Here is a 27,809-nt window from a genome sequence, read left to right as displayed (position 1 = left end):
GTTCAGATGCAAGGTGATTCAGAGTATAGCTTAATCTGCTCTTCTTGTAGTCCACAAAAGAATTGATGGGGGGTAAAAGTCTGACATCTTTTCAACTTAGGAAAATTCTGAGAATTCTATCATATAACTTCTAACAGGGAAATTTTTCAATAAATTGAAGTGGCTCAGAAAAGTCAGAAGGACAGTGCTGTTCCCTCTCTTGCCCTGCATCACTTGAAAAACATGGCTTTCCTTTGACTTTGGGATAGTCTTTAACAGCCCTCAGTGCATTTATCTTTGATCTTAGAGGCCACTGTATATGTAGTCCCTACCTCCTCCTGTTTATGGAGGTTATATTTGGAAATCTCTCTTAATTGAGAAAGTCCTTGAGGTTAAAGGGTGCTAACTAAAGCTATTCCTCATGCTTTTGATATTGATCAAATGGCTTTTTTTAAGGAAAGTCAAGGTTTTTGGTGACTTCGAGGATTTTTTAATCAGTCAAGTTAACTTTGTTAGGTTTTATAAGAACCAGATGATAAGAATTGTTCAGTATATGCCTGGTCATGACTGAAGTAGAAAATGTAGTATGGCACAGTCATTTTCCTAGTGTTATATGTCTTTTAAAGCTGGATGTGAAAAGTATTCTGGTGGTTATCTAAATCAGCTTAACACATTGAAGTCTATGTAGCCCTTTTCTTTCATTTGATGACACCAAATGCTGTAGGTTTTGCTGTTTACTGGAAGACCACTTCTAAATTATTTTTATTTCATGGCCCAACACCTGCTGTTTTAAAGTTTATTTCAGGACTTGCTCTGTTGAAAGTCAAGAAGCTTCACCTAATATGTTTAGAGTTGAGTTTTTATTAGTGACTTGGGCAGCAAATTCCTTTCTCTACACTGCATGTTAGGGGAGTGTGTATATGTTACAGGATAGGGTTTCAGGTTCATGCTATCAGCGTTCAAGAACTGCTATTATTTTTAGTTTTGAATACTGTTTTCAGAAATGAGACTTCTTCTCAGCAGTCTAGTAGTCTGTCATATTGCGATAGTTGTTGCTTTTTTTTTTGTAGTTATAATGGAAGTATGTTCTCCACTAAAAAAAAAAAGTTTCTCATTACAGTCTACACTTGTCTGCTTGTGGGTATGTTTTAGTGTTCCTTTATGTCCATTTTGCTGTGGAAATATGGTATTCCAGAAGAAAAATTTTCCGGGTTTAAATCACATTGCTTTTCCTTTTATTCCTTATTGGTGCAATGTATAAACTTTTTTTTCCCCTCTCTAAATGTGAGCTTTTAAGAATACTTGAAAAGCAGTTACTAAGGAGGAGTGGATTTTTTGATCTGTAGACTTGGAACTAGTTGTTCCTGGAGATGTCTCCTCACAAAATGTCACACTGAGAACATGTTAAGAATATTCTGTCTTCATCAGACTGTTACTGACCTTAGAAATGCTTCTGAATAAAGCTTTTTATTTTGGATGATTCTTACTGTTTCCAGATTCCTAACAGGAGCGGAAAACACTGACTGACAAACGAAATGAGTGCTAACATAGGGAAAAAAAAACCCGTAGGGGTTTCATATCTGGTTGATAAAATTTTAAAAGAAAAATAATTAACCAAATGAACATAACTAATTATTTGTTCATTTTATTTGTTGTGATTCCTAGCTAAGACAATTTTTATATAACTAAATTCTTTTTGCTTAATATATTAACAAGCATTACTTTTTAAAGCCACAAAATGTAATTTGTTTACTGTAAAACAGCAAACTGTGCTACAGATCTCAAAATTCTGAGTGTTAACTTTAATTTTGGTGGTTTTGGAGCATGTTGACTGCTGCTAAATATCTGTATAAGGTACTGATTTAACAGTGGTTAAGCGTACTGTGAACCTATGTATTTCCTTGATAACTTCAAAGATAGTTATGTACATGCTTAATGTGAGTGTGCTTTATTTAGTGGCATTGGGTCCAACTAACTAGTCTATCTGCTCTCATGCTTTGGATACTTTTGTGCATGCAGTCAGCATCTCAGTGGAATTATAACTAACTTTATTTGATGCAATACAAAGGTTACAGATTACATCTGGCCACTTGAAGTGTGTTTAAAACTGAATTTTATTCTTGACAGATCCCTCAGTGGTGTGTTGACTACATGCGCTCATTACCTGGACCAAAGAGGGGAGTAGCATGTACCCAGCCTAGGAGAGTAGCTGCAATGAGTGTGGCACAGCGGGTTGCTGATGAGATGGATGTCATGCTGGGCCAGGAGGTTGGTTACTCTATTCGATTTGAAGACTGCAGTAGTGCAAAAACCATTTTGAAGTAAGTATGGCAACTGTCGGTAAAGGTATAACACAGCCTACTTGGGTGTGGGGGGAATCACAGGGTAGTAAAGGGTGTGAGCAAAGTTATGAAAGGAGTAATGAGGAAGGGAGTGAATCTGTGGCCAGGCACTTTCTATGTCTGAATGGAGAAGAGAGACAGGATCTATAGCAGGAGCTGAGGGAAACCTGAGGGGTGGGGCTGGTATAGAATTGAAAATGAGTCAGTCCTCCTAAAGGAATTGCTGCACCTTATAGAAATTAATTTCTAAGTGATCCATAAAGAAGAGGGTGATCTGAAGAAGTATTTTTATGATTAAGGTGCTATTGAGAATACAGCCCTTCAGCATTCAGTTTCGCTTCATATTATGCTTTCAGCTGACCTTTGTCTGTGGTATCTTCTTACTCAGGGTAATCCTGGTGAAGTTCAGTGGCTTACTTCAGTAAGAAGAGCTACCACAGAGTTTCAAAACTGGCCTATACCTGACGCTGGGACATATAATCCATAGTGTTTTAGTTGTCAACTGTTCTAGACTCATGTGCTGTGTAGGTGGAACCAGGCCCACTCAATATGTCATTTGCAGATGACATTCAGAACGCTTAGTTAAAAAGGATTCCACATAGTGTGGTTCAAGGAATAGTGCTTTCTGTTGAAAGATGTCTTCTCTTTTGCTCATACAAGTTTTTGAAGGCTAGGAATAAAGTTAATGTGTAAAAAGAAATTTAACTGAGAAGGAAAAGCAAAAAGTGAACAGATGATCTGCAAACAGAAAAGGGGAGAAACAGTTGCAGAAATACCATTTCTAGGATTTCAGAGGGTGTTTTTCCCGTTCTTTTCCTGTCTCTGTATCCTGGAAGTCTGCCAGTAATAGTCTACAAATCAGTTATAAATGTTGCTAAACCTTGTTTCCCCTTCCCATTTTCTTTTCTTTTTTTTTTTTTTTTTTTTAAAAGCTTCCCTCCCAGCTTCCACATTTCACATACACTTGCCGTAATTTTTATTTGAAGACTTAAAATGGGCTTGTTAAGTTGTTGGAAATAGTTTACTGATGCTTCTATTTTTAAAAAGTTGATTATAAGCTTAGTTCAAGCAACCTAGTGAATGATACCAAAGAGGATTCTGTATCAGACTTTATTTAATAAATGTGTTGAAATTGTTTTTGTTTGTGTTCAGGTATATGACTGATGGTATGTTACTTCGTGAAGCAATGAATGATCCTTTGCTGGAGCGCTATGGTGTTATAATTCTTGATGAGGCCCATGAAAGAACACTGGCTACTGATATTTTGATGGGAGTTTTGAAGGAAGTTGTAAGACAAAGATCTGATTTGAAGGTCAGTAATGATGAAACCCACAGCATCTTTCTAGTTGCAGGCATACCAAATAAGATATCTGTGTGCTTACTGTTAGTTGATTTTTATAATCAACTAAAGTAGATCAACTGTTTTTTGATCTAATGATAATCTGTATTGGAAAGATAACCCTAGGAAATTGTTAATGCACTTTGTGTTGAACAAAATACTAGAAACAACATAATTGTAGCTTAACCTTTCTGTATTTGACGAGGAATTTTTTTGGACCCTCATAACAAGGGTGCTGTATTCAGCTGATAAAAGCGTGATTAAATCGGAGTCAACAGTTGAGTTCAATTTCTTGCTGTTACCTATTGTATGTGTAACATTTCACAAGTTCTTGTTAACCTTTGGAGTAACTTTTTTTTTTTTGTCCTCCAAACCTACAGGTTATAGTTATGAGTGCTACTTTAGATGCTGGCAAGTTTCAGATTTATTTTGATAACTGTCCTCTTCTAACTATCCCGGGTCGCACCCATCCTGTGGAGATATTCTATACTCCAGAACCAGAAAGGGATTACCTTGAGGCTGCCATTCGAACAGTGATCCAAATTCACATGTGTGAAGAAGAGGAAGGAGATCTTTTACTCTTTCTTACTGGACAGGAGGTACTTTCTTTCTTTTTTTTTTTTTTTTTTTTTAAATCTATAGTTCTGTACAGAAACTGTTTTAAGAGGCTTGTGTAGACTGAACTGTTTAGTTTCTTGTTCTAGTTTATCATTTGAATGACCTGAGGTTTTCTACCTGCAACGCACTTCAGGTCCTTAGTTATTCTATGTATCTGTAATATGCATATGCTAAGCAAGCCCTCTCTAAAATGCAAATTCTCATCTTACTCATGTGCTTCAAAAATAGAAACCGAGAGTATGAACCCTAGGTTTGTACTGATGTGAACTCAAAAGTGCTGGCTACCTGGTAGCATCCATGTTTTTACTGAAAATGTAGTTCTGTGCACTTCTGGATATGTATTGTACAACTTAACTGAAGAATAACACTTTGGTTCTGCTACTTAGCTATCAGTAGTAGTTTTAATAAAAATGTTTGGGTTTTGTTTTTTATGAATAGCTTTGAGTATTAGGTTGTAGTCTTTCTGTACCGCATGCAGGGAGTTATGTCTCAGAAATGGACTCAGTGTCTTGAAAAGAGGATTGTACAAAAGCACTTAAGCTAAACTACATCAGGAAATGAGGATTTTCTGGAAATCTTAAATCCTTTGCTTGAAATAAACTGGGGTTTTTTTGTTTGGTTTTTTTTTTGTTGTGGTGGTTTTTTTTTTTTAGTCCTAATCTGTTGCTTTGAAGCTCTTTTGAGTGTCCCGATTAGTAGACTGAGATGGAGAAGAGGTAAAAAACCCCTGTAGGCATTGTGAAAGTTTACTTGACTGGGTCAACCTAAAATTAATATTTTTAGTAAGGGGAGAAATGCAGCTAGCATGTTTTTCTGATTCATTCTTCTTGTAGTCACTCCTCTTGAAGAAATAGCCTTCAAAGGATGTGGAACAATTCGGTGTCTTTAATCTAAGCATGCACAGCCTTAGCTATGCCAAGGGGGAAGAAATGGTACAAATAACTTGTGATACTAAAGGTACACAGGCTTCTTGAGTAGATTTGCCAGTCATAAAGATGTGTTGCCTCTTAAATGAGTTTTAAAAGACATTTGATTAAAATGTCTTCTAGCAGGTCATTTCGTCCCTTAGAAAACCAAAACAATGACTGTCACTGTAAAAGCAGATACTCTGGCCTTTCCTTTTTTTGTTCTTTGTTTGGAGTACTGCTGTCAGTCAAAGTACAGGTAGGGAAAAATACTTTTAATGATGGTGGCTTTGAAATCTGCCCATTTCGTTTTAGTTAGAAGTTCTAGTTCAGACTAGTCTGACGGGTAAATGTGAGAATCAGTGAAACAACTGTTGCAAGTGGGTGAATGAACCAGTGGCAACAGAAAGGAACACTGCTGTCCAGCTGTTTCAGCAGATTCTGCTTTCTTACCAGGATGCTAAATCAGGCTGGTCTTTAACCTTTCATGAAGAAAAATACTTGCCCCTCTTGCTAATCAATTATAAATTATGTCCTTGCTACATCAGTTGCTATGTATTGCTCTAAACTTGTTATAACAATCATGGGAGGTGGGGGAGGGCAGTGGCATGGGACAACTACCTTCAGATGCTACCAGCTCTGAGCACCACTCATGTTTGGCAAATGGCTCTAGACCCAACTGGTCTAGTACCAGCCAGTGCTACAGAGGTACTCTGTTCTCTTGTATGAACAGGTTCTTTGATTTCCACTGGGTTAATTTACAGAACATAATGTATTATAAACAAATTTGTAATAAAATCATGCACATAATACATGTTCCTATGTACAGATATAATTATGCATAAATGTATCTAACAATATCCCTGTATTGGCTTACTAAATCACTTAACTTGCATTGGTAAGCCATCATCTTCTGTTTTTTTTTGTCTAGAGTTCTCCAGTCTATGTACCCGTGGATGATACTGTTCAGGGGCACTGGAGTGGCTCTGCCTGGAGCTAGTCTGAATTTAACTAATTAGCATGAAATTGAAGTCTGGTTTGGCTTCTGTAGAGAAGCTTTGAAGTGTTATATCCATTTTGATTCATAATGGTTTGGGGCCTCTTTTTGAGCCTCATGATACAGTTTATGTGTGTGTTACTGTTGAATCTAGAGTGATAGGACCTACTGTAATCTCAAGAACTGGAGAGTGTGCACTAGGTACCACTACCACTATGTGGTTTGAGTTCAGTAGACTTAGTAGCTTGAGTTTTGCCATTGATTTTTGCTGGGCAAAAATACGTTGTAGTTCTTTTGGATTCTGGAAAACAGTATGAACAGGGTGCATAATGATTTGATTTTCTTGTCAGAAAGACGCATTTACAAAGCCACATGAAATTACATAAAGGGAAGATGTTTTAAGTGGAACCATGCAAGTGTGAACTCTTTTGAGTTTAAGGGGCTTCTAATAAGGAGTAATTGCAGTGGTCTAAGGCAGGATGAGGATCCTTACTGGCTACTGCTTTCACTTGCCACTGAACCTGAAGTAATTCTATATGGGCAATAAGATGGATAGCAGTTAATTAGTACAGATTAATTAAGACAGCGTTGGTGATGGAACCTGGAGATACTAGGGAAGATTCTGTGTTGTCAGGCCCCAAAATAAAAAGTTTAAATACATTTGGAAATGTCTTGATTGTATAAGCCTGTTGCTGGATGAAGAAGAAATTGTTGTTAATGGTGCAGAAATAAGTGTTCAATAAAAACTTCCTTCCTGAATCCTGAAAGGGGCAAAAGTATATGATTGTTGCATGAACTGCTTTTCAGTCCATTAGTAACAAAAGGATATTTTAAAAGCAACATTTATTAGGGATAAACATTTTGAAACTGGACTTGTCCCACAGTCCCTGTAAGGAGAATAGCTCATCTGTTGATTTTTTAAAACAAAAAAACCTACCCTGGTATATCAGAGAGATTCCAGAAGATGGAAATAATGTTCATGTTTCATGCTAATATTCAAAAAAGGGATAACCTGAGATAACTTGGATAAATGTAAGCCAGGTTGCCTGAGGTCGGTTACAGGCAAAAATGGAAACTGACAGGGAATTCTGTTCACAAGGAAAAAGTATAATTATATTTCTGTCCGCATGCCTTTCTTAAACAATAGGTTTTGTCAAACTTGTTCTCAGTCACTGAGATTACAAATTTGGTAGTCTAGTTGTGTAGATACACAATTGTTAAACTTGGCTTTAAATGTCTCAAGACTGGCTCACCTGCAGATCTCGGAGGTAGCTGGTTTATTGTCTACTGGAGTTCTGCTGAAACAGTATTAGATTTCACACTCCATTAAGATCAGTAATCTGCAAGTAGGTGTAAAATCCTTACAGATGAAACTTGTGGGGTGGGGGAGGCAGAAATGGTAATACAGAAACTGTAGAGATCTGACTTGCATATTTTAGTAACCTAGGCACGAATGCAAAGTGTATTCTTTGTCACCCCGATACCCTTTTCTCCGTAAAGCCAAATGCATCGTTACACGTTTAGGAGGAAGTATACATTTAGGAGGAAGAATCCAGGCTGCATGTGGAGATTTGAAGTACAGATCAGCACTGTTGTTCTTGATTGTAGATAAATATACTGAAAAATGTTGCTGTGAAGCTCTGGTGTCAGTGTTCCAAAAAGGTTTAAAGTTACATTGGTAAAACTGATGTTAGTGTAGAAAAGAGTTGCAAAACATTTTTGGTAGAATCTTTTGTAAAAGAGAATATGTGTTAAAGGTACACTTTTTTCATCACACTGAGGGTGGTTAAGCTTTGGAACTGTGAAGGAAAGTAGCAGACTCCTTTCTTATGAGGAAATTGAAATAAAAATTGATGACACTTAGTCTTGCTTGTAGTGACTGGGTGAGGTTAAGGCAGTAAGTGTACTGGGCTGCACTGAACACAGGTTGTCCTGTTTAGCCTTGAATGTGAAGTATTGAGGAGTTGGGGAGCATAAACTGAAAGAAGAGTAACAATATTAAGTGTGTTCAAGTGCTAAAGGGAGGAAATTTTTTTTTTTTTTTTTTTTGCTCTTCATTTGAGATGATGTCAATATTCAATATTTCAAAAAGATCCTGAATACAGGAATCATGCTGAGACAAGTTCAGTTTTGACTTGTTGACAGAGCAGTTCTCAGTTATGGTCAAGTGTTGACTTGTTCCATGGATGACTTTTTTTGTCCAAGTACATCATTTTACAAAGTTTTGTTTCTCTGAATTTGTATTCAGAACATCTCTTGAAATGGTGCAGCTTTTGGGACCAGTCCTTTTTATTGTTGTTTCCTCATTTTAGCTTGTAGCAGTTTGCTTTCATTAGTGGAGGAAGAAAGGGAAATTATTGAGGTTCCATGCGGCTTTAAGGACAAAGACAAAATTTCTAGAAGGTTCAGGTCATCAAAGCCAGATGTGGCTGGCAGTGCCCCTGTCTGTGATAGGAACTCAAAAGAGAAGGGGGAAGGTTAAGGTGTCTGCCAAATGTTTCTGATTTGGGAAGTACTTTTTATTTATGCATTTAGTTTCCCCCCCTGTGTACTCATTTTACACGAGATAAAACTGCCTTATACTTTTTTTGGCATTAGTTTCCTTCAGGGTTTCACAGTTATGTCTACTTGACTCAGTTATCCAAGGTGAAGCTAAGTCTAACTGTGTGTAGTGTAGCAGCTGATCTGCTGTAGATAAGACTTGTCATCGCCTATTTAGAAGAGTTTAATGTTCTAACTGGAGCAGTCTTGGAAGTTTTGCTCAGCTGTTGAGATTCTTTGTAAGTGCTTCTAATACAGGGTCAACTGAAGAAAGGGTTTCTGAAATAATGTTCCCAAGGACCATGTTTACAAAATCATTGAATTCTGTTTTGCATGCCAAGTGCTAGAATTGTTCCATTAAATGTGCTTAAAATGACATCACTAGTCCCCATCTTTCTGTAGAAACACTTTTTCTAAAGATAATGAGATACAGTTTAGATCTTGAGATTGAGTGGAGCCTGACCAGCAAGTTAAATGGATGTTTACATATACCAGTTTGGCCTGTGAGCCAGAATGAATGCCAGCACTTCAAGTACTTTGGTGGCTCAGGGTAACTTGCGGTTGATTTATTTGGTAACTGCTGTTTAGTATCAGTGTAATTTCAAGCCTTATCCATGGCAGCAGGGATGGGTCCTGCACACAAACAAAAGGGAAGGAAATTCAGGTTATTGGATTGTTAGCTTAGTGGGAACAATTTAACTCAGTAACTTAGGGCCACAAAGATGATCAAAGGACTGGGAAGCTTGCCATATGAGAACTGGGTTTGTTCAGCCTTGAGAAAAGAAGGCTTAGGAGAGCCCTCATCACCATGTTCCAGTATTTAAAGGGTGGCTAGAAAAAAGATGGAGACTCCCTTTTTACAAGGAGTCACATTGCAAAGAGAAGGGGTAATGGATGCAGGGTACTCCTGGGGAGATTCCGATTGGACACAAGAGGAGAATTTTTCACAATGAGAACAATCAGCCATTGGAATAATCTCCCTGGGGAAGTGATGGATTCCCCAACAATGGACACTTTTAAGATTTGGCTGGACAGCGTACTGGGCCATCTTGTCGAGAACCTGCTTTTGCAAAGAAAGGTTGGACCAGATGATCCTTGAGGTCCCTTCCAACCTGGTGTTCTGTGATTCTGTGAACTTCATTTCTGCTAGTCTTCCTGGGTTTATTTTTATGTTTGGGGTTTTTTGACTACCATTCAGTGGAACTTCTTTATGTAAGAATCTTGACAGTATTTGTTCAGCACAAACTTGCTTCCTAAAGACGTGGTGCACTAATTCAATAATACATGCAACTGCTCCTATAATCCTTTTCTGTTTCTATTCTTGCTAATAGTAACCTTTCAGTATGAGCACCTTTTTACTCCAGAAATACTATCAGGGAAAGAAATGGAAGTGAATTTCTACTGAGCATTCAGTTTGAATAGTGTAATAAAGACTATTTTCAACAGCAGATAAAGGAAAAAAATGTGCTGTGCATGATAAGAAGCAAAATTAGTCTCTTCTGTGGTTAATTTTATACAGCTCCTTTTAGACAAACTACTACTATGTTCAAAACTTTAGTTTTTGATGCAGAGCTAGGGAATATTAAGTATTGGAGTAGTGAAATGATGATAAACTTAAGCCGTGGAGTTGTGGTATTGGAGGCAACTGGTGAGGTATTGGTTTGTGGTTCATTTATTTCTGAGTCTCTCTTTCTTTGCTGTATGCTCTGACACAGAGCCTGAGGAACCAACATGTTTCTAAATTAAACTGGCACAGACCGTGTTTAAAAGTCATACCTAGATTTTCTATGATAAGGCTTTCAAAAGTGGGATTTTAGAAAAAAGAGTATTGCTAAATATTACTTAGTAATACTAAGTCCTGTTCACATTTTCAGTCTTGTTAGTATTTACTAATACAAATCAAAGAGAAGGGAGAGGTTGGGTGGCATTTAAGCGTTAGTCCTGTGAGTGGTACTCTTGGAAGTTAAGCCATAGGAAAACTATCAGTTCTGTCCCTCTTGGTTTCAAGTACTGATAGCTTTTCATTGTGTCTTCCCAGATCATTTATGTCAGGTTAAAGAAGTGGGTGTCTTGGGAAACCTTCCTTTTGTCCCCTTCCTATGCTGTCCTTTGAGCAGTGTGGAAGATTTTATATATACTTTCTGCAATGAGGGATAAAAAGGAAACTTTAGCACTATTAATGGTGATACAAGAAAAAATGATTTAGTTTTACATAGAAGAAGGATAGGAATTCAACTCTACCCTCTGTCTTGTTCTAGCTGAAGTAGTTTTTCTGCATGTTCTGGGATGAGGGATTGAAGCATTACTGGGCAGTGTGAGAGAGATAGAAGACAAAGGGGCAGACTGAAAATACAATCCTGAGCATTAAAGAAATTAACCTGCAGCTAGTGCTTTCTGTGGTTTAAGTGTTGCAAAGTAGTAAGAGGCTGTTGACCGGGGAGCAGCATTCAATACTCATTGTACAAAGAGTAAATGCAGCCAGGTCTGTTTCCACAGTTGCAGTCCAGCAATTTTAGCTGTGAAATATCTCCACGTGACATTGAATACGTTTATGTCACTGAGTGGTTAAAAGTGCTTTGGAATACTTAATTATGACCACAACCTGAAGCATTAAATAGACCTTCTTTAGGCCTGAAAAGCACCTATAGCTCTCTTGTTTTCTTTGTCAACACTTCAAGATGTGTAACCTTTTTAAAAGCGTGCGCATGTTTTGTGTACTGTTACTATAGTATTTAACACTGTTCATGAGTGAGTGTATGTGACTCAGGACTGCTGCTTTGGCTTTTGACTACTTGTATGTGTAGTTATACAAGGTTGGATGAAGTTTTCTCACTGTATTTCACTGGAGCAAAAGTTATGCTCGGTGTCAGCGTGAATCATTTAATATAACCAGTTATTTCACTTGCAGATCTATTGGTCTGCCATGAGAAAGGGAAAATAAAGCACTGTGCTTTTAATTTCTTGAGCTTGATATGAAGAGATGTTCCCATCCAGAGGATGCTAAAATGGATGTAAGCACCAATTCCGGCGTTCTGAGAATTCATGACTCCTTTTGTCAATGGGCTTCAAACTTTGAGTTTCCCTGTCGTCTGGTGGATCTTTGCATTTCTAGCTGCACAGAAACACAGTGTCAGTGAGAAGAATAAAAAGTACTGCATCCAAGGGTGTGGGTGGGTGGTGTTTTTTTGTGGTGTTTGGGTTTTTTTTTTTTTTTTTTTTTAGGCACTAGTCATCAGCCTGCCTTTTCTTTGGAAAAGTGGGTTAAGATGGAGTAAAAATCCTGTCAGATTCAGGAGGCATAAGTAACCTACTTACTGTTATGTGAAAATATAGATGGCTGCACTACTGTTTCTAATAAGTCAAGGAAACTGTGCACCCTGTTCTTGTTTTTTTTTTTCTAAACAAGACACTGTTAAGCATTGGTTCCCATACAGACTTAAGTCTTGCTGGAATTTGTGGCACAAAGGAAGTTCCTGTTGAAATCCTAATGCTTTTTGGTGTCTCAGAATTGCTTTCTGATACTTAAGCTCCTGAATGAAATCCACCTAATTTGACAGGTATTCTAAATCCTGCCTGTTGTCTACCAGTCATTTGGAAAGCAAGTGGCCTGCTCAGGATTGTGTGTAGAACCAGCCTTAATCACACCAATTTCTTGGAAGGAATACCATTTAAATTAGCTTAAATTTGATTTAATAATAATCTTGATTAAATTATTTTCCTGTTTACTGCTTTTTTCCTTTTGTAAACTGTCTTTATTAGCTGTAGGTAGAAAATACAAATTGTTGACTCTCTCACTTGGATGTTTAGATGACTTTGTTTTTCCTGGTTGAAAAATACTCACCACCCCATTACATCCTTGATCACTAGTATACCCATAAAGAGAAGTATTTTCTCTGCTGATTCTTGTCAGTCTTTGGAGCTTTTCCAGGGAGAATGGCATATGCAGTTGAGGGTGTGGAAGAATGTTGAGGGCTCCACATGAATACTTAAAGTGTACTACTATAGAGTTCTTAACTGCTGCTTGATTCTAGTTTCCATAGTGTTGCAGCTGAGCTATAGATACTGTATGTATATTGTTAATCCATTTTGATTGGATTAAGCAAGAAGTTTTTGGAAACTTTAAAGTACATAATAGACTGTCTGGGACAATTCTGATGACTAGGTGGTGTGAAGTATAGATATGTTGAGTCTATGTGGCACTTACAGCTTGAGATAAATGAGCATTTTAGCTAGCATGTAACCTTTCTGCTTTTTGTGGTCTGTTTGCTATTTACCTTTTGGTAGTTGGGTCTTTTTAGAACGAGTGCAGCGATGGACAATTTAATTGCGTACAATTTTACTGAGAAGTGTTTCTCAAATAATACTCTTAAGAAGTCTTTAGTTTCGTGACGAACTAGGATCAAGTTCAATCTAGTAACTTCAGCATTGCCCAAACCTCACACTTTTGGCATGTTAGGCCTACTTGCTTCTTTTGATTAATTCTGAGGCAGGTCTTTGTGCTGATGCACTGGGCAGTCATGGCTCTAACTGTGGCTACTTGATCCTGTGTCTGTTCCTGCTTCTAGTACCCTGGTACCCACTGTCTCAAGTAGTTAGTGTGATAGGGCTCTGAGGAGCTTTGCAAGCATAATCTAAATACAAGGCAAGTTCACTCTACCTTCCTGCTTTTCCCTCCAAGAAGAAAAACCTCCTCTTACGTGTGGGTTGATGGAATAATCTGTCTTCAAGGGGTTTTATAATGGATTTGGAGTAGATGGTGTGCAAACATTTAAATGTGTGGGGTGGTTTGGTGTTTTTTTTTTTTTTTTTTTTAAAAAGGCCTTTCATACTTTAGTAAGTTGGGACTATTGAATTAGACTTGCTGAATCTTGAGAGGATTAAAGTTAGGATTGTGCCTTCAACTGTATCTCTTGTATCTCCAGACTTAAATGTTTTCATGTGATACAAATGAATCTTTAACACTTAAATGAATCCTTAATACTTTCAAACTATTCTCACTATGCATATTCCTTCTAGATTGTGTACTTTGGGATACCAGTTTTAGTTCTCTGCTGGAATTGGAGGGTGGTTGTGGATACAGTTGAAGTAGAGATACTGTTTTCTGCCAGTGTGGTAAATAAAAGGAAACTACCCCCACCCCCCTTTTTGTTTTTTTTTTTTTTAATTTAAACATTTAGATACTAAAGAATTCTCTTTTACTGTCTTTAGATGAGTGGCAGTGGCTCTTGGTGACTTGCATCCTTCTTTCAGCAGTTTATGATGAGAGGTCTGCAGTTACCTCTGCAAATCTGCAGAGAGTAATGGTTATATATGCACTTGTCATCTCTATGTTGAACTGTTTTAATGAGTCCTGAGTAGGGATACTTTGAAACTACACTGGGAAACGCTAGGGAGAAGCAACACTTTGATCTCTTCTGAAAGATGATAGGTGGCTGTGAACACGTGGCCTGAAGAGTGTAGTGCTTTCATTTATCACTGCTTGTATTTTACTGTCTCAAGTTTTATAACTGTCCTGGAGTCTCTAGTCTTTATTGTTGAAGGTTAAGCATCCTGTCCAGCATCAGAGCTTTCCCAGTTACACAGTATAATCTGCTCAAGTTCCATGAAACAATGTAGTGACCTTCAGATCAGGAACTAAGGTCTGTGCTGTATTTTTCTTTTTAGAATTTGGCTTGTGGGTTTTTTTTGAAAGATACAATCTAATTTTGTATTAAATATTTAACAGGCCCAAGTATCAGCTTGTCAAGACTTTGAATGGGTACAAATTTGAGAGGGAGTGTCGCTGCCTAGTTAGTCAACTATTTACTTTTAACATGTTGTCTTTTTACATAGGCACCACTGTTAAAGGATTAACTTACTGACCTACTGTGTATGATCTGTCAATTAAGTTAGGTTTTGCCTTTTCACTGGGAGGCTATGACTGAATCTTAAAGGGATTTATCAGCAGAAGACCAGATACTGACATCTGTGTAAAGAAATTCATTCTCTGTGAATAAACCAGTAGGGGGCATTCCAGCTCAGTTTCTTGTATGCCTCTTGCATTTTATGAAGGGTGTGTTGGATTTGTTGGCAAAGTGCACCTTTGTTTAAAAGGTTTTTTGTAAATATCTGCAGTTCATTCAAATTGGCAAGATAATACCAGAAAGCATTAGGCTTACTACTAAAGAGCTCTTTGACATCAAAGAGGAAGAGCCTTCATTTTGCCATGCTTACCTTAATTATATATGCTGATCAATACAGAACATGAATTTTGTATTGTCTGTGCTGCTTTAAAACATATTCAATACAGTTGTGCTGAAAACTTGAAGTCTCTTTAGGAACAAATCAAAAAGACCCAGATTTGTTCAAGGATCTACCTGAATTTATGGTTTCTAAAAAGGAGTCTGCTTTTGCTTTTTTAATTACAGTTTAAAGCAGTAATTTTACAGAGCCTTTAGATTAACCTGTTCTGTGTATTTGTTTGAGGGTCTTAAGCATCACTTCAGCTTCAGGCTGGTGAATTATTTGTGTTAAGGGAGGACTGGCCTCTGTAGCCATTTTTTGCTTTTGCCTACTGTTGCTTGTCATGATGACTTCATTCTCCCATCAGTGGTTCAGCTGGAATATCAGTAGTTGGTAAGCATGCCTGTTAGTTATACCAGCGGAGACTCTGTTGTAATTTTTAAGTTGAAGTTAATGAATTGTGTTACTCATTAACCTAAAGTTCTGTGCACTTTAATTTTCATTAAATCTTGTCATAACTATAGGTCACCTAGCTGACTTAAATGTAGTTGTTTTAATCATTTATAATTCCATTTAATTTTGGCTTTTTTATATGGTAAGCTAGTCAGAAAATAGGCTAGCAAATACTGTAGAAAATAGAGGTAAAAAAGGCATGAAAAAGCTTTCTCATCTTCAGAGTATTTCACTGACTTCTCTTAAGCTTAAACGGGATTTCATTTAATTTTAAAGTAAAATCTGAAACACTGGATTGAGAGGTTTGGTTTTGAGCATCCATGTTTATACTGTAAAGGTGTTTGTTCTCGTTAGGTACAATGAAGCAAATCTTCCATATAATTGCATTAGTGATACGTGACATTAAAGCTTAATTGGCTTATTTTAAATATCTTGCACATCAATTTCTTCTAGATTGTGAAAATTGAAAAGGTCATGAGTGCAGTTTAATATTCCAGGGTGAGAGATTTCAATTTTAGTACAATTTGTAGAGAATTAATTAGGAAACATGACTAAAAGAAAAAGGATGTTGAATGCAAATTAGGCTGTTCATTAGAGTATAGAAGCTGAAGCGTCTTGAAATATTGTGGAAATTCAATTGCAAACTCAGTAAGCACTGTGATTTTTTTTTTTTTAATTTTATTTTTTTAAAGTAGAAGTTATTCTAATTGTTCTTTAGGGTGTAGACCTAATATAATTGTCATAAGGCACTCTAAAATAAAATGCACTCTCTCATGGAGTTCTCTTTTAATGAGTATTTTTCTTTTGCAGGAGATTGATGAGGCTTGCAAGAGGATAAAACGTGAAATTGATGATTTAGGCCCTGAAGTTGGTGACATCAAAATCATTCCATTGTATTCCACCCTTCCTCCACAGCAACAGCAAAGGATTTTTGAGCCTCCCCCACCAAAAAAACAAAACGGAGCAATAGGAAGAAAGGTAAATAGTATGCTGTTTTAGTATGCTGTTCAGTAACTAGCTACTCACAGTTGTGTGGACAATTAAGTATGAGTTTTAGCTGTTGAAAGTATATTTGGACAGTAACAAGTTGAAGGTTTTTTTGATGAAGCCTTAATATTTTATCACACTAAAATTTTTAGATAACTTGGAGCTTGTTTCTCAGTGCAGTTCAAAATTCTGGCTTCCATCTCAAGGCCAGAATTTTTTAGTAACGATTTGACTGAACAGAGTGGCATTCATTTAAGTTTCTTATGTGAAATACGATAAGTCAGATTAAATACGGAATTTGACAACCATGTGTTTTATGTGGAAGGATGGGATTTTTCCCTCTAAGTAATTACTCTGAGATAGTCCATTTTGTTTTAAAAAAAAAAAAAAACAACCAGAAAAACAACAAAACACAAAACAAAAAAACCCCACCAAACACCAAAGAACACCACCACCACCCCCAACCCCCCCCATCTCTTCAAGGGATGTTATCAGGCAGGTTTTTTCTGTTTCTGGAGGTTTATGAGAAGGTGCAAGTTAAAACAAGTATGTTGAAGTTAGAGGTTTGTGTTTTCTGTAGTAGTAAGCAAGGAATCTAGGTTCTTTCATTGGGCAAAATGGATTGAGAAACTGAAAAACATGAAATGGCACTAGTGAATGTTCTTCATAAAATTAATAGTTCAATTCCCAGATGTTCACATAAACCACATTAGAAACTATGTGATTATTTCTCTAAAAGTGAACATTTCAAAGGAGTCTTAATAGAGCTTCCTCAAGTTAAACTAATGCTATATGAAACTGTAGTGATCACAAAGTTAAGATTTTGGAGGTCAAAGCTGAATCATACTATCTGTTCTACGCAGGGTTTGTTCCTTGATTATTTGCTTTTTTGTGCAGTATAATGCATGTAGAATATTAGCGACAACTTTCTAGTGTTCTGGAATAATAAATCACTTAATAAATTTAGTGAAATGATCCTCTTTTTCCTATTGAAGTTGATTGCAGAAAGCGTTCAGTCTGAAATCATGAAACTAATGCTGCAACAAGATTGTGTTAGCAATGACTTGAATGAAATCACTGTTCAGTGATTAAAAAAAAGTGATAGCTGTGTATTTCATTAAATTTTCATTCATGTTTAAAACTGTGCACTTCAAAATAGGTGGTTTCTGGTTTTCTTGATAAGAGGATAACAGATGCAGTGTGTAGCTTTCATTATGTTAAACTGACAAAGCCCAGTACTAGTGTCTAAGAAGAAGACGCTCTCAGTGTAGCAACTATTAAACTACAAGAAAAATTGTCACTCTGGAAAGATATCAACTCTAGGCAAAAGCAAGCAGAAAACACGTAAGCAACCAATTCAGACCTATAAAGCCATTATCTTGTGGTGTGTGTGGTGTGGGTGTTTTTGTTTTGTTTTTTTTAAATTAAAAAAGACCACTTTTCCTCTCTGCCTGCTTTGGCTGAAATGTTCTGGCTTCTGTATTTTGGTTTTTAGCTCCGTAACAAATCCAGCAATGAGTGAAAGTGTGTCTGTGTATTGTAAATGTGTTTAAATGTTGTTTTAGTTTTAGTCGTAGTGATCAAGATATGTAAAGTAAGATCATGTGTTGCTATGCCTCCACTATCTTAGAAAACGTCTGCTCTCACACAGTGTCCTGTGGGAGTTCAACCTAGTTTTTAGAACTGCTGAGGAGAGTGAGCTAGCAGGAGGTCTGAATCACTTCAAAGGGTCTAATGGTCGTAAAAACTTAAGTAAAGTGCTTGCAGTATCTGAATAAGTATCTCCTGAGCTTTAACTTTGTGAAAGAAAGGAAGATACTGGAAGTTGCTTGGCATCTTGCAGTAGTAGTGATGGTAGCAGCTAGTAGTGATATAGCTTGGTAACTTAGCACTTTTTTTGTCCTCTTAGATGTGCTAGGCAAGACTAGCTATTATTGCAAGAAAGCTTAAGATTAAAGACAAAAAATGCTTTTACTAGTTACTGTTAATCAGAGTATTTCATTTATACTGGGGGGGAAGATGAAGTTGACTTAACAAGGAGCCTTTCTACTCTGCTTTCCTATCTTATCCCTTTTTTCCAAACTGCGTTCTATTTTCTGTTTCAGGAGTCTTAAGCATTACTAGTTAATACATGTGCAATATAGATAAATTTATAAAAATAGATACTATGTATATTTTAATATTCAAAGTAACTTGTTCAAATTAATCTCTCAAACTCTTTGGTGTCTCAAACTCCTAATCTGATACTTAAAAACATTTTTAATGTAACCATTTCAGTAATTGCAAAACTGCAGTTAAAGCTAATTAGGTGTAATTTATTATTTTACGTAGCTTAGCATTAATATCACTTGTTTGATTTCCAAGTAACTTCATACTTTGATTTAGGCTTGAAAGATGTAGTGTAACTTTCTCAGGTTTTTTCTTAAATTTCGTGTATGTTTACATTCAGTAATTATGGCTTTTAAGCAATGTGACATTAACAAATGAGATCTGTATGCACAACAGAATCCACTGTGTAAATAACTTTTTCCTTCTACCTTTGGAAAGTACTTGAATCGTACACAACAAGTTATGCAAATTCAAGTACAAGTTAAGTTGCTGGACCTTCGTGGACTAAGCATACTAACAGTATTGAGTGTCCTGATAGAAAACGGGACCAAAACCTTTTGACGCTGGTCTGTAATTGGTATTTGAAGATTCTGTGTATGGATGCATCCATATGTCCGTAGATCTGGAAAAAGCTGAGACTTTTTAAATAAGGTATATTCTGTAACAGCAAACTGAATGTGGATTGACTAGCCTTTTAACATGGGAGTGCTAGTTTAATTTGCATATTTAATGAATTGCAGGTTTTTTAGGAAAATGTATTGTGCTTTTGTGTCAGCAGTTAATTGCATTGATGTTCGTGGCTTTTATATGACTAATCTGCAGGTTACCTGTGAATGAAAGGTGTATGGGGAATTTTTTTTTGTGTTCGAGGAGTTCTAAGTAGCACATTGTTTCAGGGTGGAACACTGTAATTCCAAATTAATTTCAAATTTTTTCCACCAAAGTAGTGCTTTCAATATGTAGTAGTATTTTGGCAAGCTTAGGCCTTAAGTCTACTTAAGAAGAGACAAGCCGAGAGTAATAAGTAGCTGACTGGCAAAGTGATCAGCCAGGAGGAAGAGTCATCAGCAGGATTATCAATCTAGTCCAGCCACTGGCTTCATTGTAATTCTGAACAAATTGTTAGGGGTCTCTCAAATTCTAATTGTTAAACTGAAAACAATGATGACAGACTGCTCTGAATTTAAGAGGTGAAAGGTAAGTAGTTTTGATGAAGTGCTTGAACGGGTTTTGGGTCTTTCTGAGGTAGCTGATTAAACTTGCTAATAACGTGATTTAATGTGGTCACTATTGGGATGAGAGCTAATGATATCTATAGACTGTTACACCGCATCTCTGGACATAAAATTTAAATGATGGTGAATCAAGCCTCAGAACTTGGATATCACCTTTGCTTTAATATTTTGCATGAGACTTAACCTTCAGAAAGCTTATAAAAATTTAAGAATGTAACCTTAAAAATACATAAAGGTGTTTGAATATCTGGTAATTTAAAAAGACAAAGTTTAAATTAAATACACATTGTTCAGGATTTTAGCTGGAATGTATCGATAACTGCTTTATCCAAACAGTGTAAAGGAACATACTGTGCTGGCACAGTTATATAACCTTTGATTTAATACTATTTAACCAGTTTGCCCTGTTTAGGCTTTTAAAAAAAGTTAAAAAGCTGGAATTAACACATGATGTTAAAGGGATCCAGTGTAACTTGTCATTTTGTATCAGCAATGTGAGAAAAATTTTGAATCGTGGTTTTGCAAGGAAAATATTTGCTCTTTTGTTTCTTTTTCTCAAAACTAACATTTGTTATATTGTTAATAGAGACATAGGGGAGTAGAAACAGTGGACAAAAACTGCTCTGATCTCAATAGAAGTTAATCTGGTTGATTTCAGATTGTCTTGTAAAAGTGTTGGAGCACAGCTCTGGTGGTTATTGATGAAGTGGAAGAAAGTTTGCTGAAAACTCTTGGTGCAGAGACAGAATCAGAGCTCTTCATCTTCAGGGCGAAGTAGTTACATTTACTATTTTATTTTCCGGCAGGTGGTTGTGTCCACTAATATTGCTGAGACTTCATTAACAATAGATGGTGTTGTGTTTGTGATTGATCCTGGCTTTGCAAAACAGAAGGTAAATACTATTTCGTTTTCTGTTCCTTTACAGTAGGAAAGAACAGTAGGAAAGATACTGGAATCTGGTTTGTGTGGGTAACTCTTCCCTTTTAAAACATTGATAGGTCTTTTCCCAATTGAAATCTTAACCTTGGTTGTTTTGGGTTTTGTTTTGTTTTTAACTTATGGTAGGCTTGCACTCAGTCTGCAAATTCTCTTTAGATATCTAGAGCAGTCCAAAACAGTGCAGTGCAGAAGAGTTTTATTTTCAAGAAATTGAAATGTGAGAATTTTGAGAGTTAGCCTGGACTATGGATTTCCTAGATACTTCAGGAAGGGTGGTCTTGTACTGTGTGTCTGTGCTTGAGAATGCTCAAGTAAAACCAAGAAATCATATGAAAGTAAATAAAAATGGTGCTAGAAGCCATCTCTTCTTTTAAGTCATGTTAGCATAGAAAACTCCATCACTGAAATGAGAAGAGAGAAATGATACCTAGGGTAGTACTGTTTCTTGTCAGTATTTATGATGTAGTTTTGCAGCCCTGAAGATAGTCATTGTGCTTGTATTGTGCTTCTTGGAACATTATGAGATGTTCAGAGGAACTGAATTGCTACAGTCAAGCCAATAACTAAAGAAAGAATAAAATACAAATCTCTTAATCTTCATTTTGTTTTTTTGCTAATTATAACTGTCTTTGGCTACTTACACTTTTCCTTTAATGCTCATACACGTTGTCAGCCTTTTAAACTTTTGCAAAATGAAAGATACAGCAGAATGTAAATACAGTCAATGCATCTTCATACACAAGTTTCAATCGGTGTTTAGGCTAAGTTTTTTTTTCCACAAGTAGTTCTTATACTGGAAGAATACCTTCTGTAGTAAGAAATAAAGTTTTTGTACATGTTTTATACCTATTCACACCTGGATGGTGTTAAAACATGGAGCAAAGAACATCTTCAACTGAAACTACTATCTGATTACTCCTTTTAATTTTTTTTTAACAGTGTATTCTTTTCCATGAGCCCTATTGAGCTGCCAAGGCTGCTGTTTATGTATGACTGCAGTGGAATTTTTACAGTAAATTCCAGCATATATTTTGTACTGTGACAGTCTGCATGTGCTCTTGAAAAAGTCTTGCTTTGTCATCGGTCTGATTTTTACAGTTGTGTTCAACCTTAATGTTAGATTTTTCTGACCTCTAGAACATGATTATTCAACCTTATAATTGTATCAAGACAACTTTTTTTTTCATGGAATTACTTGAGCATCAAGAGTGTGTTTAGCACTCTATAGAACACATTGGACACACTTCTGCTATGAAAATCTTATCTAAAAATACACACACTTAAGGAGGACAGGGAGCCTGGCAAGAGTAGTTGTTAGAAAATGAATAAAAAGTAAATGTGGTTCTCTAGACAGTTGTACTTGAAGTGTTCTGTCACTGATCCAGAGGATTTTGTAGCCAATTTTTTTTTTTTTCTGCTTTCAGATACATACAACTTGTGATTTCCTAGGCAGAAGCAGTGTTTGAAAATAAGTTTAAAGCAGGGGTTTTTTTTGTTTGTGTTTTGTTTTTTTTAGATAGTTGTCTTACCCATGAGCAGTGCTCATTCTTTTCCTTCTTTCCTGCTCTGATTCCACTGTCAAATAGGTATACAATCCTCGCATCAGAGTGGAGTCTCTCTTGGTGACTGCAATTAGTAAAGCTTCTGCTCAGCAGCGAGCTGGCCGTGCTGGTCGTACTAGACCAGGCAAATGCTTCAGGCTTTATACAGAGAAGGCTTACAAAACTGAAATGCAGGTAAGATTACGTTTTTTAGACTGTGTGTATAAGAACATCTGGTCGATGCGGGTAGTCAAGTGCCATGCTACCAAACAAAATCAGAATTTGAATGCTTGTGTAGTTTAAAGTGGAAGAACAAGTGTTCTGAATTTTCTTTCTTTCCCTCCCCTCCAGGACAACACATACCCTGAAATTTTGAGGTCTAACTTAGGATCTGTAGTATTGCAGCTCAAGAAGCTTGGTATAGATGATTTGGTGCACTTTGATTTTATGGATCCTCCAGGTATCTATTTCTATTTTATCTTGTCTACTGTAGGTGTTATGTTTTGACTTCTGAAATCTTTATTTTGGTGAACATTTTATATAACAACATGGGATGAATTCTTTTATTCACTATTTTTATTGTAATCCATAATGAATGTCTCTTGTTTATCCTGGAATTTAGTGCTCTGTGTCTAATCAAAGCAAGTTTTTTATGTTTCTATCTGCATAACAGCTTTTAATGGAACCAAGGAATCTACTGAATGCCCCTTACCTGCAGAGGATAAGACAAAATTATGGGCATTAGAAAACCTATTACTTGATGAGGGTTTTTTTTACTTATCGCCTCGATTATACATTCTAATTGTGCATCAGTTAACAACTGTATGTAAATTAAATTAGCTAGCATTTTTAAAGCTGAATACATGTTTTTGGCTCAAACTATAAAGTTAACGTGCATCTCCTTTCTAACAGCGTTAAATGCTCATATATACTTTAAAAATAACTGGGTTGTATTGCTAATTAAAACCATAGATCAGTCATGTATAAATACATCAAAGTTGGTTGTTTTTCTTCCCACTAAAATAAAAAAATAATCTGTAAGCTTTTAAATAGCTCTACAGAACAGTTGCATTCTTTGTGCTGTGCAGCATGTATGATAGCTTTTGGATTTCCTTCTGTTTTGCTTTGTGGGTGTAATACATGCTCGCTATGAGGAATGCAGGATTAAGAGAACATTCTTACAGGCTCAGATATGTGAAAGACTAGATATCTAAAGTTGACATAGCTGAGATTTTAGGACTATCGATCTATTTTGTATGGAACAATGGAAAACACATCAGTGTGTTGAGGGGGAAAGTGATATTACTATGATACTGAATATTTCACAATGCCACTGCTGTCTGAATTTTGAAAAGGAGTAATCTTCAAATATTCAAAGCTTTTGATCCAGTTAAGAGCTATTCTAATGGGATTCTCCCCCTGGCCCCTTATTCATGTCTGGATGTATAAAACTGAATTTGGTAACAATTTTGTGTTTGGAAGTCAGTTGAATAGAGAATGAAAAATAAGATGGCTTATAGTAGTCTGCTTCCTCATTTTTTGCTTATTCAGAGCAGTTTGATTAATATGCCTACCTAAATACTTTTTTCTTTCAGCTCCTGAAACTCTGATGAGAGCCTTAGAGCTTTTGAATTATCTGGCTGCTTTAAATGATGATGGAGACTTGACTGAGTTGGGATCCATGATGGCTGAATTTCCATTGGACCCACAACTGGCTAAAATGGTTATTGCAAGTTGTGACTACAACTGTTCTAATGAGGTCCTATCTATTACTGCCATGTTGTCAGGTAATAGCAGGGAAAGAGATACTAAACAAAATGCAGATCTTCAGTTTGGGGAAAATTGCGTTTTTCCACATCAAAAACAAACCATGTATTTCTAAGAAAATTAGGATTGTTTTTTAAACTTCATATAGGGGTTTAATCAATCATTATGGGTTTATGTAGACACCGTGAAGCTAATGAATAGTAACGTTAAGAAATTAACATGCATAAAATGGTTGAACAGTTTGCTCCTAACTTTAGTTAAAAGTGTATATATTTGAGTTTATGGGGGGCGGGAAGGAATCAGGCTAGTAGAACAGAAACTTCCTTTGAGGCTCATAGTCAGGACCAGAAACATCAGCTCAACCACTCTGTTTTTAAGGCAGTGAAATCTGTTTTGTATTGTGCATTCTTCTGCACTTTGATAAATCCCAGTATTTCCAAAAGGATTACAGTGTAATTTATATTAAACCATAACCTTGTACATGAAATGATGATACATTTTTCAGTCATTAAGTGGCAAAGCTGAAGAACAGTCCTTACTTTTAAAGGGGAGAAAGAAACTTCGAGGGAGGACGTATAGTTATGAGAATTAATTTGTGTGCACAGCTGTACTTTGCTGCTGCATTATGTGAATAGCACTGCGTCAGAGCAGAGCTGCCTGTCGAGAGAGCTTGATGAGAGAAAAATGTTATCAAGCAAGCCTTGTATTTCATTTCCCAGCTATGCAGAACTGACTTTGTTTTATACTTAGTCGTCATAGGACAAGCAGCAAGATTTAGTCTGCTATGAAAATGGGGATGGTTCTTACTCGTAACTACTCTTTTGGGTGTGCTATTTTACCAGGCTCTTCACAGTGCAGGTGTACTGGTTACATGCTTAACTTGGTTGAATAGAGAGAAAAAAAAAAAATGTTTTGGCTAAGTGTAAAATCTGTTGCTTCAGTTTAGTCTTACAGTATATTTATATGAAAGTTTTTAAGAACAAGCTAAAATGTTTGTTGCAGAGTTATGACTGTTCAGACTCAGAGCAGATGGGCAGGGCAGAATCGTAATAATTTTTTTTTTCATTAAATGGTAAGCTCAATTGCGGAGGTGGTGGTAGGTTGGTGCCTGTCTTTCTCCCTCCCCTCCCCCCCCATCTCTACTACAGAACAGTAAGTCTAGGATTTTTGTCTGTGGTCTTCAAATGATTTGGCTTACTCCTTTCTCTATTTAACTTTTCTCAGCCCGTGATACTTTTTTTGTTTTAAGGCACAATTAATGTCATGATAAATAAGTTTTGGGGATTGAAGGTGGTTAAGGTATGGGTTGTAACTAAAAATCCTGCTCTTAAAAAAAAAAACCAAAAAACAAACAAACAAAAAAACCATAGTCCTACTATTTGTGAGGACTATTTTTCAAAGTAAACACTTTTTTTAAACCAGTGGCATGACTGTATGTTGTGGTGCCTTAAGTCCACATAAAGATTGTCAAGCTCTGGATAGCAAACCATCTATTAATAGTTTGGACTGAACAGAAATCTAGGTACCAGAAAAGAGCAGAGAATAGTGTTGAATAAATGAGCAGATTAAATGATTGTACTTTGTTTTAGAAGAGCTGTGGTGTCTTGCTGTGGGGTAGAAAGTGCTATTACTTATTCAAAACAGTGAGTTAAGCCAGTGATAGAATCATTTGGAATTTACTTTTATTAGTCTGAGTTAGAAATTAAAATACACTTTGTTATCTCTATTTTCAAATGCAGGACCCAAAATACAGGGTATTTATTTTGCACCTGCATTTCCGGTTCCTTTAATGCATTGGTCTTTCTTGATTTGTTACCATGTGATTCACTGTTGCAGCGTGTATTTTTTTTTTTCTCAAGTTCCATCCAGTATTCAACTCAACGTACTTTTGAAATGTAGTGTTTTGGGGCTTTGACAAGAATTTAAGAATAAAATGAAGTAAAACCACATAACACCTCACAAAAAGGTCCTCATCTGTTAGGGACAGATGAGGTGCAAAGAAGTGTTCTCGTGAGATTGGTGGGCTTCATTTATGAGAAGGCTAATGTAGTCCTAAGCAGCTGGAAAAAGATAAATGGTTTGTAGCATCTTGCTTAGCATTAATTTTAATAAAACTTAACCTCTTAAAAATTACATCTACTTAAAACCAAACTGATTTTTTTTTTCCCCTCCGGTAGATCTCTATAAAGTGAAAATCTCTTATAACTACTTCCAGCATCTTGTGAATTAGTATCGATATTACAAACCTTTAAGAATGTTGAGAGACCATGAATTAAGTTGGCTGCAATACTATTTGTGGTCTTTGGTAGTCTGTATTTGGAAAGGGAATGTTAAAACACAATTTTGGGATTCAAGACAGACTGAATCAGATTCGTGTAAGAGAATATAATGATAGAGAAAGCTCATCACATTGCGATTTTTTTTTTTTTTTTTTCCAAGTAGTGCCAAAGGACGGTTTAACCTTCCACCACTACCGCTACCATCACAACCTATAGACTTGTATTAGTACCTTCATTCACATGTTTCTGTATACCAGTGCTGATAACAATACCATCTGGGTAAGAGGACTTGACTTTACTAGTGTGTTCTGTCTAGTAGCAGATTTGTGATAAAACTCATGTTTGTTTAGACTGTGCTAGTGCAGTACAGTTTCAGAACTATCTTCTTCACTCTGTCCATAGAGGGTTTCTGAGAAAGCAAATTTGCAATTAAAGTGTGTTGTTACGTGGGGTACTAGCTCCTGGTAGAGCTATCAGCACTGGCTCTTGAACTAAGATCTGTTCAGCCTTCCAGTATACATAGGCAATCTTGATGGCCTTCAGACTAGAGATTTTGATGCCTACATATATTTCTATTAAAATAATCAGGTACTCTGTAGCTTTGAAACCCTCTTGTCTTACAGATGTGGTTAGGTGTTGATGTACCAAATCAAGGTAGTAAACAGTCCAAGATGCAGTTGGAGGCCATCCTGCCCTGCCCTATGCTCTGTGAACTGACCTAGCTAGGCCTTGTTCCTCTATCTGTGAATGCGTGACTCATCGATATGGGCGTTTGTGTTGGGCCCATACCAACCTTGTTTAGTCCCACAGTGTTTTGTTCGCCCCACGGAAGCAAAGAAAGCAGCAGATGAAGCCAAGATGAGGTTTGCCCACATAGATGGAGATCATTTGACGTTGCTGAATGTCTACCATGCTTTCAAACAAAGTAAGTGTGCACCTGTTTTAGCAAAATTATTTGTAATACTTTGTGCTGCCAGCTTTTGTTCCTGGGTTCCAAGGACAGTTGAAAGGCTTGGTCTTGTTTTTTGACTCACTGTACTGTAATCTTAAATATTTTTTTAAAAATATGTAAAAGATTTAAGTACTACTATCCTTTGGGGGGGGAAACAAAAAACTAGCCAAAAGATCATGTAATAAACCGATGAGTATGGAGAGAAGCCAGGCTTTTAAATCAATGCTGGATAACCTTGGACAGAAGGAAGTAAGTGTTCCTATAATTAAGAAATATTGGAAGTTTGTTATCTGACACTAATTATAGAAAAATCTGCTTAATTGCTTAGTAATTTTTTAGGGAGAGCGGTGCAGAAAATACCGTGAATTTGGAGAAGGAATATGTTCCTAGAACCAAAACCTTTTTAATCCTAACTTTTTAATATAGTTAGGAACTCTGTAATAAGGCCTTGGGATGGATTGAGAGGCAAAGGGGTGATGCATCAACAAGAAGTAACTTAGAGCTGTACAATAAATTTATTTTATTTACCTCATTTCTATGTATGGATTTTAGGGAAAATGTATGGTCGTCCTCAGCATAGCTAAGCATATTTTAGCAGCTTGA

At 36.5% G+C, this 27,809-nt stretch overlaps 1 protein-coding gene across 1 annotated transcript in view; it reads left to right on the top strand.

Moving 5' to 3' along the window:
• The window catches only part of DHX15 (DEAH-box helicase 15), a 47,870-nt gene that overhangs the window by 9,115 nt on the left and 10,946 nt on the right, over nt 1-27,809 (top strand). Inside the window, exons 3-11 of the mRNA XM_030008282.2 lie at nt 2,107-2,300; nt 3,474-3,633; nt 4,041-4,259; nt 16,207-16,374; nt 20,534-20,620; nt 22,254-22,403; nt 22,560-22,668; nt 23,804-23,995; nt 27,057-27,179. Of these exons, the coding sequence (XP_029864142.1) occupies nt 2,107-2,300; nt 3,474-3,633; nt 4,041-4,259; nt 16,207-16,374; nt 20,534-20,620; nt 22,254-22,403; nt 22,560-22,668; nt 23,804-23,995; nt 27,057-27,179 (1,402 nt within the window). The remainder of the gene's footprint in view (nt 1-2,106; nt 2,301-3,473; nt 3,634-4,040; nt 4,260-16,206; nt 16,375-20,533; nt 20,621-22,253; nt 22,404-22,559; nt 22,669-23,803; nt 23,996-27,056; nt 27,180-27,809) is intronic.

The sequence above is a fragment of the Aquila chrysaetos genome, chromosome 1 (assembly GCF_900496995.4).
Source record: "Aquila chrysaetos chrysaetos chromosome 1, bAquChr1.4, whole genome shotgun sequence".
NCBI classification, from domain to species: domain Eukaryota; kingdom Metazoa; phylum Chordata; class Aves; order Accipitriformes; family Accipitridae; genus Aquila; species Aquila chrysaetos.
Note: the sequence above shows the minus strand (reverse complement) of the source record. Positions and strands in the feature narration are given on the sequence as shown.